This window comes from Octopus bimaculoides, chromosome 2, assembly GCF_046866305.1.
Source record: "Octopus bimaculoides isolate indiv1 chromosome 2, ASM4686630v1, whole genome shotgun sequence".
NCBI lineage: Eukaryota > Metazoa > Mollusca > Cephalopoda > Octopoda > Octopodidae > Octopus > Octopus bimaculoides.
Genome location: NC_142929.1, coordinates 76,573,097 through 76,585,335, shown reverse-complemented (window position 1 = coordinate 76,585,335; position 12,239 = coordinate 76,573,097). Strand labels below are relative to the sequence as shown.

General features: G+C 35.5%; 1 protein-coding gene across 22 annotated transcripts in view; it reads left to right on the top strand.

Annotated features, from left to right (window-relative positions):
• The window catches only part of LOC106874645 (citron Rho-interacting kinase), a 351,869-nt gene that overhangs the window by 121,663 nt on the left and 217,967 nt on the right, over positions 1 to 12,239 (top strand). For all 22 annotated transcript variants that reach the window (XM_089347064.1, XM_089347057.1, XM_089347060.1 and 19 more), the window contains exons 3-4: positions 7,408 to 7,583; positions 10,734 to 10,882. In XM_089347064.1, the coding sequence (XP_089203190.1) occupies positions 7,408 to 7,583; positions 10,734 to 10,882 (325 nt within the window). The remainder of the gene's footprint in view (positions 1 to 7,407; positions 7,584 to 10,733; positions 10,883 to 12,239) is intronic.

The following is a 12,239-nucleotide window of genomic DNA, read 5'->3' as shown; positions in this document are numbered from 1 at the left end:
TATGTAGAGTATTGTTGCTAGATTTGAGTTTTAAACTCAAATAGTCACATCAATAATTGGATGAACCAAAAGTGTTGTTGCATGTTGGTTTACTAGATACTGGTAAAATGGTAGCACAGCCAGTGTTTTGTTAATTACAAACTGGCTGTAAGAAACTCCCAAGACTTTATGACTTTTTTATTATTATTTTAAAACATGTAAGAAATGTGTGATTGCAGGTGGGCAATGTTAGGTGAATAAGTTTGCAAAAATTCTAACAAGTCTGAAAAGTTTTGACCTTTTAGGGATATTCTCTTCAAAGGGATTCCATTAACTTTATTCAAGTAAAGCTGGGTCTTACTGAATGCTTCTTAAGTAGTAAATGGATTTGCTAAATTTAGATTTGATTTTTGCCAACACATGCTGCTACAGTCCCATTTCATGGTGTCTATAGATAGATCTTGTGTATTTTTGTATGTTGTTAACATACTACTACAACATAATGATAATAATGTCATGCATTAAAAATCAATTCTGTGTGACTCCATCAAAGAACATGTGCTGAAGTTGATGTTACTAAGTAGACCAAAATCATAATCCTTTTGCTTGTTAAAGCTGAATGTGTCCCCAATTGCTTTTATAACTCCAAAATTATTTTAGAGCAAAACTAGACATGCTTTCATGTGTGTGTGTGTATCTTTTATCTTTTACTTGTTTCAGTCATTGAACTGTGGCTGTGCTAGGGCACCACCTTGAAATGGTTTTTGTCAAACAAATCAACCCCAGTAGTTTTGTTTTTTTAAAACCAGGTACTTATTCTGTTGGTCTCTTTTGCCAAACTGATAAGTTATGAGGATGTAAATAAACTACCAGTTATCAAATGGCAGCAGGATGCACAAATGCTCACGCACACATACACGCATGTATACAATGGACTTCTTTCAGTTATTGTCTACCAAATCCACTCAAAAGTCTTTGGTCAGCCCAGGGCTATAGTAGAAGACACTTGTCCATGGTGCCGTGCAGTAGAACTGAATCCAGAATTTACCACACAGTCATACCTGCATATACACACACAAATCATCATCATCTTTACTTGTCTCTATTATATAGTATTTGGTTGTTCCTATTGTCTTTTGTGTTGACTTTTGCTGTTAAACATAGATGTTTTTAGTTTTCCCAGTAGATTGTTTGTCAACATAACATTGTCTTTCAACAAATCAATTGAACAGGTTTGATTCAGTTATATATCAGAAATACTTGTTAGTTCCTTTGGAAACTTATCTTGTCTGTCATCATCTTGTAATGCAACAAGAAGTGAAGATAATCACCAACAGAATAAAAATGAAAAAAAAAAAAAAAGCCCATTTGTATAGATACGTAAATCTGGTGTTTGAATCTCATTTTTTGTGCCAGAATATTGTTTGCTATATTTATCTAGAAGTTTGGAAATTGCCAAAATGGTTGTAGTTTTTCTTTTACTTTCTTTCTGTTTTGTTTTTAACATCACATCCTGTCTCCCTACTATTTCTTTCCTTCACACTTGTACTGGATATGAATGTATCTGGTTTCCTGAAGGTTAGTTTTATAATTTATTGGATGCAACTGATAGCTATGACAAACTGCCTTATTTCATAGCTTCTAATCTTTTCACTGTGTGAAGGCATGCAAAGAATGTAGCGGTAAAAAATGCTTTCTATAGCTATGTGATGGAGGGAATTACCTTCCTATATTATTCAGGTTTATATCCATTTTTCCAACACCCCACTCCCCATATGCTATCTTAAGTGTGTTGTTATTAGCAAATTTCATTTATTTGCTTATGAATTGTTGTGGCAACTTTATTTTTATATAGCAGGGATCCTCATTTGCTAACGTCACTGACCATAGAGAAGAGTTGTGGGAGCCTGTATATAGTCAATCAGCTTGTTGGAAATAACAACTAAATGTCCCTCCTGGCTCAGAAAAAAAAGGAAAGGATGCATTAGGATAGTGTAGTCCTAAGTAAATGTGAAAAGATGATCATATCTAGAATACCTTGAGCATAGATCTATTCAATCAGAACAGACCTGGGTTAAATAACAATCACCTCAAACATGAAGAGAAAGTGATATTGATTTTAAATTTGTTAAATTAAGCAATATGCTAAGTCTAGCACGCCATACCCCCAATAGTCATGCTTCAGCATCTTGATGTATTCACTGTGTTTCTTATTATGTCTTTTCTAAATTGGGACTATTTTTTTTTTAATGTAGCATTTGAGTTATTGAAAAATGTTTACAAGCTGTGTGACCTCCACTAGTCTTTCGTATTATCTTATCACTGAAAGTTTAGCTTGCTTATGTTTTTACCTCCGCCAAGGAAGGAGGTTGTTTTCATCGGTGTTGGTTTGTCCGTTTGTCTGTCTGTGTGCAAAATAACTCAAAAAGTTGTGAACGTTATTTGATGAAACTTGCAGGAAAAGTTCGTTATGACACAAGGAACAGATGATGAAACTTTGGTGGTGATCCTGGAATTTTTATGGATTCTTGAAGGATTTTTCATTTGTTATATATACTTTATATGAAGTATTACAATGTTATGTTCTTTGATTATCTCCCTTGAAAACACGTTCATTGTTTCCACGTAACTTATGGTAGCGTTGCTGATTCCAAAGTTTATTTCATTTCTCTATTAGTGATTTTACTCGCGTATCTATCTTATAATGAACTGCTTGGCGGAGGTCTGTGGAGGATAATATGACAGGCCTTGACTATTTGGATCGACTCAAAAAGCTCAGGCTTTGCTCCCTCCACCGCCGCTGTGAGCTCTATATCTTCTGTATGGTGTGGAAAATATTCCATTAACATTGCCCATCTTTAAAATTTGTCCGAGGCTTGGCCCCCATACCATCCATCCACTACAGAAATGTTCATGTCGTATCACAGCACTATGACAGAACTATTTCACCTCAATTGGCCCTGCTCTCTTCAACATCGTGCCAGACACACACAAAGGAGGAAAGTGACTTCACAGCATTCAAATAATCCCTAGATGATTACCCCCCCAACAAATACCAGATAAACCACCCACACCCTGATATGTCTCTGAAGACAATAACCCTCTGTTTGAATGGGCTACAGTTCCCCAGAGCTGACTGTGTATCTCTTCCAGGTAGTGCTATTAAATTAGACATGGCCTAAGTCAACTTTGGCCGAAACTTATCTAAGTAATCTAATCTATGCTGTAACCTTTTAATCAAAGCATGATGTGGGTAGAGGCTGATGGTCTTAAGTATAAAAAAATTATTAAAGATTTATATAGAACTACATTCAGAGTATGTCTATAGGCTATTGTGTTTAGACCTAGTTTCCATCCTCAAACTGTTCTGTTTTGTAGATGCAAATTTTTAATAGTTTTTTTTTTTTTTTAATGAAAAACTCCGAAATTAGAAAAATCAAAAATCTGCAACAATCTCGGTCCCATGAGTATCAGATAATAGATTTTCAACAGTGTAAAGAAACTGATTGTGGTGATTGTAGTTTTGACGGTGATTGTGGTGAAAACAGAGTGTTGATGATGACGATGGTCGAGATAAGTATGGTAGGAGGATAAAATAGTATCGGTGGATATAATGGTGACAGGAGCGGTGTGATGCTGAGGTGATGGTGGTAATAGTGGTGTTGATGATAGTGTTAGTTGTGTGATGGTGGTATTGTAGTGGTTATACTGGTTGTGGTGGTGAAAGTGACTGTTATTTTTTTTTTTTTTTACCCCTGCCAAGGAGGTTATGTTTTTGCCGGCGTTGGTTTGGGAAATTGGGCGATTTTCAGCATGCGTGTATATGGGTGGAAATGAGCTGCTTGGCGGAGGTCTGCGCTCTCTGAGTGCTTTTCTAGTTTAGCTCTGTTTTTTATTAAAAGGGTTTTAAAGTTATCCAAGGGAAAAATTATTCAATTTTTTTATGAAGGTGAGCTGACTATCAAGAGTGATGCTAGAGCTGTAAAATCTTACATGCATTAATTCCAACTCTTCTTATTAATAACTGTATTGTTTCTTCTCAGGTAAATTGACTCCTGATTGTTCATAGTAGACTTCAGAGTAACTAGTAGTGACTTCTCTTGAAATGGACAAAATTTGGCATCATGGTATTATCAAGTACCTGCAGAAAAAGGGTTTAGCTCCACAAGGACATTGATACTCACATGGTTACTACATTAGGGGATGACACTGCAGCTTTTGGCAGCTGACTTTAGGAAGGGAAGGGGCAGTCTTAAAGATGACCTTTCTGCCACCACCAAAGAAAACATTGATTTTGTTTACCACATGGTGATGGATGACAGGTGATTGACTATAAATCAAATATTCAATGCTATTAGCATATTCCGTGAGAGAGTTGAGAATATTCTGCACTATGAACTTGGCATGACAAAGGGTTCTGCTCGATAGGTGCCACATCTTCTGACACCTGATCAAAAGTGTACCCAGTTGATCACATCACAGGAAAATCTGACATTGTTTAAGGTAGATCCAGCTGGTTTCCTTGAATGTTTCCTAACCCAGGGTGAGTATTGGGTTCATCACTTTGAGCCAGACAAGGAGACTATCCACGTAGTGGAAACACCTGTCCTCACCTGGTCCAAAGAAGGCCAAGGTCATTTCATCTGCTGAGAAGGTGATGGCCTCAGTTTTTGGGATGCAAAAGGCATTGTATTTATTGGCAATCTTCAAAAGGGTCACACTATCAATTACTGAGGCAGTTACAGAAGGCTGTCAAGACCAAACACTCAGGAAGACTGATGGAAAGGATCATCTTTCGTTGAGACAATGCTCCAGCACAAAATCCCATGGTTTCAATGGCTGCTGTGTGTGACTGTGGCTTTGAATTGGTTTATCAGTCTCTCTTTTCTCCTGATTTGGCTCCATCTGGCTATCATCATAAAAAAAAAACAAAAAAACACTTGACTGGAAATCAGTGTCACAGTGATGATGTCATATCTGTTGTTGATTACTTTTTCCCCCCAACTGGATGAAAGCTTCTTAACCAATGCAACACTCATGGAAGAAGTGTGTGAACTACAAGGGGGATGATGTTGTAAAATAAACCTCAATTGGTCACATTCCATGAGAGTATCTTGGTCAGCCTATGAACTTTTCAACCAGCCCTCATAATCCTTTTGATACCAATCTGCCTGTGACTGCCCCTGGTTCTGTGATACAAACTTTATGTTTTAAAATGATCTAAATTAAAACCTTCCATCAAAATTCCATATGTTTTAAACACTGGTTTAATAATGACAATTATTTTAGTAAATTTTTCATTAATTTCAAATTGATAGGAACACAAGTAGTTTACTGCAATTTTGTTATCTAATTATAGTAATTGAGGTAAAATAAGACATGAAAAAAACTCAACTTGTCTACACTGTAGAGCTCTAGCTTCATATTTACAAACTGACACAGAAAGCATAATTTAAAACAAAATTAAACCAATGGTGCAAAAGAAAATATGGCACCAGATAGGCTTGGTAGAAGTGTTAAATCTGGTCTGCCAAACCAAACAAGTTTGACACCTCTGATTTATGTAATTAAAAAATATCTAATTAAATAGGTTATGTTTACGATTTGGGGATAGAATTGCTAGTAAGGTAAATGGTAACTTATACTGGAAATTCTCTGCAGTAATAGAAGAGAAACATATCTTTCTGAAAACCAACATTAATTGAAATTGGTATTTCTGTGTATTTAAATTTCTCATTAACACCTTTATTATAACTAGTATCTTTATTATAAATGTAACATATCACAAAGTATTAACTGTAATAACTTTTTTAATTAACTTTTGATTGTTTCTATATTAATATAACCTGACTTCAAATATCTAGGAGTATTTGCAAGTTTTCATCAGTTGATAACAATTATCTTTCTTCTTTCAGTGAAATAGTTAACATGAGAACTGCAATTAAATATTTAAATAGAATAAAATTAATTTTTATCATATCACTGACATTGTCAGCCTGTCAAGTAGCTTTATAAAAGACTGACAGTAAAAGGTTTCAGATGTTTGATAAAATGCATATTTATGAAATTTGATAATATCCAATATTATTGAACATTGCCTGCAACTATCAAACTGTTATTAAACATTTCAAGATTTCATGGTTTTTATTAGTTTTATGTTCTTTATCAGATAAATTTGTTCATTCTACTCCCTCAATAATTTTCATTAACAATTTTAACAAACCAGCCAATAATATATTCTCCTTCATTGTTCATGTTTACTTATCTACGTCCCACTGGCTTGTTAATGCCTTGACAGTAGAAATCACTGGTTTTCACCCAAAGAATTCATTTAGCCACCTTTTCAGCTCTGAGTTGTTAAAAGAATCACCACGTAGTGTTGGAAAGTGATTGAAAATGGCAATAATCTTAAGGCCCTGTATTAGGAGAATACAGTGAGTGCGGTAAAACTTCCCAACTGAGCTCTTTGATGATCAGATTAATGAAGTGATGGTGTGTGGTGTCATGTGGAAGAAGGTGGCACTTCATTGTCATATGTCTGAAGAGAGATAAAATTTATTCAAATTTCAAAAATAATTTGAAGAATTTGAAGAGGAAGAACAGAACTACAAAAAAAAAAATGTTTTTTTTTTTTCATGTTTATTCAAATATCACTGAAAAGAAATGAACAAATTTATCTGACAACTCATTATTATTCACCCCAGAAAAGTGCAAGATGTTGTTGCTTAGCTTCAGACCAACTTTGATTAAAGCACCCCAGCCATGGCCTTCACATGTTATTTTCAATCTGTATATCCATGACTACATTATCTAGTGTGTTTGTTTTCTGTTAGATGGTTTGCATGTGGTTTCAAGGATATTTGGCTGCTATATCTAGCAGGTTCTTTTGTTAGCTTGAGCTCAATTACATCAGAATGGCTGCAGCAGAGTTTGAAGAGTATGCCATTGTAGAAAAGGAGTATAAACATTGGAAGTAGTTTAACATTGAGTTACAGAAGAAACCACAAAGAACTTAAGAAATTCAAGAGATGTTATATTTTAAGCTCATCTATTTGATAACTAAATAGAATATAAGTGTGTATATATATATATATATATATCTATATATATATATATATATATATATATATATATATATATATATAGAGAGAGAGAGAGAGAGAGAGATGTGCACACATCATGAACAATGTAGCAACTATCAGAAACTCTGTTCTTATTAAAAATCCCTAAAAATTACTCATATGTCAGTCAGCATAGTTCATTCTGGCATCACTATCTCCATCTTCTTTCCTGCTACTCCCACCCACTCTTATACAGTGCTGAATAGCTATGTATAAGGGTGGGTGGGAGTAATAGGAAAGATGTATATAAGGAATTGTGTATATTGAGTGCATGTATATTTACTAATTTATTGTTTCTTATTTACAGACAAGAAAACTGTCCAGGAAATAGCAAAACTCCGGTTAAAAGCTACAGATTTTGAAGTGAAGGAAATCATTGGCCGTGGTCATTTCGGGGAGGTTCGTGTGGTGCGTGAGAGATATAGTGGCACTGTCCATGCTATGAAAATGCTGGAGAAAAGTAAAACTCTAGCTCAATCTGATGTAAGTTATTGCTATTATTATCCCAATAGTGTTTGTTTATGAAAAAAAATATCTAAATTATATAATTATGATGATGATGATAATTGAAGAGGACAATGACAACGATTCCTTTTCCTTGTAAGCTGACAGAATCATTAGAATGCTAGAAAATTTTTTGCAGTATTCTGATATTTTACATTCCGAGTTCAAATCCTGCTGAGGACACCTTTGCCATTCATCTCTCTAGGGATTTACCCATCAAATACTGGATCAGTGGTATCAGCTGAACTCTTCCCTCAAAATTGTTGGCCTTATACTTAAATTAGAAACCCTTATTATTAAGGCAGTGAACTGGTAGATTCATTAGTGTGTCAGACAAAATACTTTACGACATGTCTTCCAGTTCTTTATGTTGAATTCAAATAACACCAAGGTCAACTTTGCTTTTTATCTTTTCCGGGTTGGTAAAGTACCTATCAGGTACTGGGGTTAATGCAATCAACCACCACCTAAAAGAAATCCTTATTATACTTTATGGCATTTCTTCTAGAATTATGTTCTGAGTTCAAATTCTGTTGAGGTCGACTTTGCCTTTCATCCTTTTGGGGTCAATAAAATAAGTTAAGTACTGAGGTCGATGTAATCAATTTCCCCCTCTCCTCAAAAACTACTGATCCTGTGCCAAAAAATTTAAAATATTTATTATTAGCACATAGCCATGACTTTTGCAAGAGGGAACAGTCAGAAATTGGATCAAACAGTAACTGACTGTCACTTGTTTTTTGTGACCCTGGCATGCAAAGTTTGCTTTAACAGAAATGGAATTCAGAATGTAAAATGACAAGTGTTATAATTATGATAATAATAATAATAATAATAATAACGATATTTACCTTTCTACTAGAAGCACAACACTAAAATTTTCATCAACCCATGCACCATTGATACTTATTTTCATTGACCCTGAAAAATGAAAGCACAGTTGATGCCAGCAGAATTTGAACTCAGCTTTCAGAAATGCTGCTAAGCTTTTTGTCCAGCAGGCTAATGATTCTTCCTGCTCACCACCTTAATGATTCTTTCTAATTTTGTTACAAGGAAAGCCATTTTAGGGTAGGGTTTTTGTTGGTTACATCAACCCCAATGCTCAATGTGTAGTTATTTCATCGACCTTGGTGGAATTTGAACTCTGTCTGATGCATTAACAGTTCTTCCAGCTTGCCATGTCAATAATATTTCAAATTTTAGCACAAAGCCAGCAATTTAAAGGAGAGGAAGTAAGTCAATTACATTGACTCCTAGAACTTATTTCATTGATCCATAAAGGATGAAAGGCAAAGTTGACTTTGACAAAATTTGAACTCTGTCCAACATGCTAACAATTCTGCGAGCTTGTCACCCTAACAATAATAATAATAATAATAATAATAATAATAATAATAATAATTTCTGAAATTTGTGGAGAGGGGCTATAGTTGATGATGTCTACTGCAGTGCTTGACTAGTACTTAATTTGTTGCCCCTGAAATGATGAAAAGCAAAGTTCACCTCAACAGAATTTGAACTCAGAACATAAAGACAAACTTAAAGTTTCTAAGCAATTTGCCCTGTGTGCTAACAATTCTACCAGCTCAGAACCTTAATCATAATAATAACAACAATAATAGAATTTCAGTTGAGAGACATAGAATGTTTTATACTAATCATCCTCATTAGACATACGTTTGTCTGATTATTTGATTTGTAACATGTTGTCATGTTTGCATAATGCTATATGTCAAACTTGTAACTTGACTTTCCATACAACTTGTGAGTGATCTAAGTATATGGAATACGACAGTAAAAGCAGATTAGTCGATATATGATGACATATTGAAAGTTTTCCAATATCTATAAAAATGACATATTTTTCACATGAAATACACTTCTAACTTTTTTTAAATAACTCGTTAGCTAACTTTCTGTTTCATTACAGTGTCTTTTAATGTGAATTGTACCCACATGTATCATGAATAGTGTAATTCACTTGATAGCTTTAACATCTTTTTCACCATGCTGGTATGGGTTTAGATGAGTTATGTGAGGCAGGATTTTATGGATGGTCTTCTGCACACTCACAGACAGCTGTGGTTCAGAAGTTTGCTCCCAACCAATTTGTTTTGAGTTCAGTCCCACTGCATGGCACCTTAGCCAAGTATCTTCAATTTTAACCCTGGGTCAACTAAAGCCTTGTGAGTGGTTTTGGTATACAGGAACTGAGAGAAGTCCAGTGTGTAAGTGTTTTTGTGATTCTTCGTCTTGGCATTGTGTGGTAGATGTAAATGAGTGTCACTGTCATACAAGCAGTGGCATTCTTTTTCATGTCTGACTATAAGGAAATATGACCTTGCTTGGAAATAGAAGAGTCTGGCAACCAGAGGAACATCAAACCATGAAAATCTGCTTCAATAAACTCATGACAACCCATGCAAGCATGAAAAGTGGATGTTAAAACAATGACAAAACATTTGATAGTCTTTCTGCAGTTTCTCTTTACCAAATTTCCTCACAAGGCATTGGTTGATCGAGGCTATAGTCAAAGACACTTACCCAAGGTGCCATGCAGTGAGACTGAACCCACAATCACACATTTGTGAAATGAACCTCTTAACCTTATGGCCATTCTTTTTATAAGTATGCATCAGATTCTTATGTTTGCCTATAAGTATTTTATTTTTATTTTGAGAATTTTATTACTTCAAGACATAAAGGCAAATGGTTAAAGACACAAGCTTATGTGGTGATCATAAGTTCAAAATTTTCTATTATCAGTTCCTTTGAACTTATTTTAAGTTGATCAGCTGCTTATTTGCTGCTTGAATGAGCCTTGAATAATAACTATTTGTAAAAGGTTAAAAATATACTGAGCTATTTAATCCTTAATGTTCTCACCAAACTTAACTTATTTTTCTTTCATGTTTATACAGAATTTAAGTATTCTTTAAATCTTGCAGCAATATTCAGTTCTAACACATCTTATTGCACTTATCCAAACCAACAGTCATCTAGTCAGTTCCGTTCTAGGAATAGCAAAGATGTTCCATTATCTTAATTCCTTTATTTTAGGATCTTCATTTCATGTGTATGTTAGTGTCCTAATGCTTCATTCTGATTTCTTTGTTTCTCACTTAGGTGTCTTTCTTCTCCGAAGAGAAAGAAATCATGGCTAAAGCTGACAGTTGCTGGATAACAAAACTTCACTACACCTTTCAGGATGCTAATTATCTGTACTTTGTCATGGAATTCTATCCTGGAGGAGATTTACTATCTCTATTATCAAGGTAAGCATTACAGTATTATTGTGTAAGTAATATTAACCCTTTATAGCTGTTTAGGTTTACATTTGCCTTTTGGTTCTCAATCATTTGGTCTTGGGCAAGTGTCATCTAGTCTCAGGTTATAGTACAACACCTTGGTCAAGTGTCTACTACTATAGCCTCAGGCTGATTAAAACCTTGTGAGTGGATTTGATAAATAAAATCAAAAAGAAGCTCATCATGTGTGTGTGTGCACGTGTGCATCCATCTCTTGACATCAAGTGACGGTTGTAAACCACTCTGCCATGAAGCACATATCTGGCTATGAGGAAATATTTCTTTGCTTGGAAAAAGGTAAGGGTTGGTGATAGGTAGGGAATCCGGGCATAGAAAGTCTGCCTCAACAAATTCCATCTGACCCATTCGACCAGTGAAAAGTGGAAGCTCAGAAATTGACTTCGCATACTAATGAGTTTTTATAACAATCAACCTTGGGAATATACAAAAGTGGACTTCAAACAATACATTAATTTTTATAAAATGATATTAAAGAAAGGTGAAAATTAAAATAACTGCTGTAGTTTGTTTGCAATCATCATCATGATGGCATGGGCTGGACGGTTTGACCAAGACTGGCAAGCTGGAAGGCTGCATCAGACTCCAGTCTGATTTGGCATGGTTTCTATGGCTGGATGCCCTTCCTAACACCAATCACTCTGAGAATGTAATGGGTGCTTTTACGTGCCACCAGCATGACACTGGTATTTGCCATGACTGCAGTTTCACTTGGCTTGATGGGTCTTCTCAAGCACAGCATAATGTCAAATGGACTTGGTCATTGCCTCCATGAGGCCCAACGCTTGAAAGATGCTTTCATGTGCCACCAGCACAGGTGCCATTTGTTTGACAGTGGTATCTGCCACGAATGTGATTTTACTTGGCTTGATGGGTCATCTCAAGCACAACATAATGTCAAAGGTCTCGATCATTGCCTCTGTGAGGTTCAACACTAGGAAGCTCAACCACTTTGCCTCCATGAGGCTCAACGCTCAGTGAGTGCTTTTTACATGCCAGCTGCACAGGTGCCAGTTACGTGACACCAGCAATTTCACTTGGCTTGATGTGTCTTTTCAAGCACAGCATATTGCCAAAGGTCTTGGTCACTAGTCATTGCCTCTGTGAGGCCCAGAGTTCAAAGACAATGCTTCACCACCTCATCCCATGTCTTCCTGGGTCTACCTCTACCACAGGTTCCATCCACTGTTAGGGATCAGCACTTCTTTACATGGCTGTCCTTGTCCATATGCATCACATGACCATACCATTGCATTCGTCTGTCTTGCACTACACATCTGATGCCTCTTATGTCTAATGTTTCTCT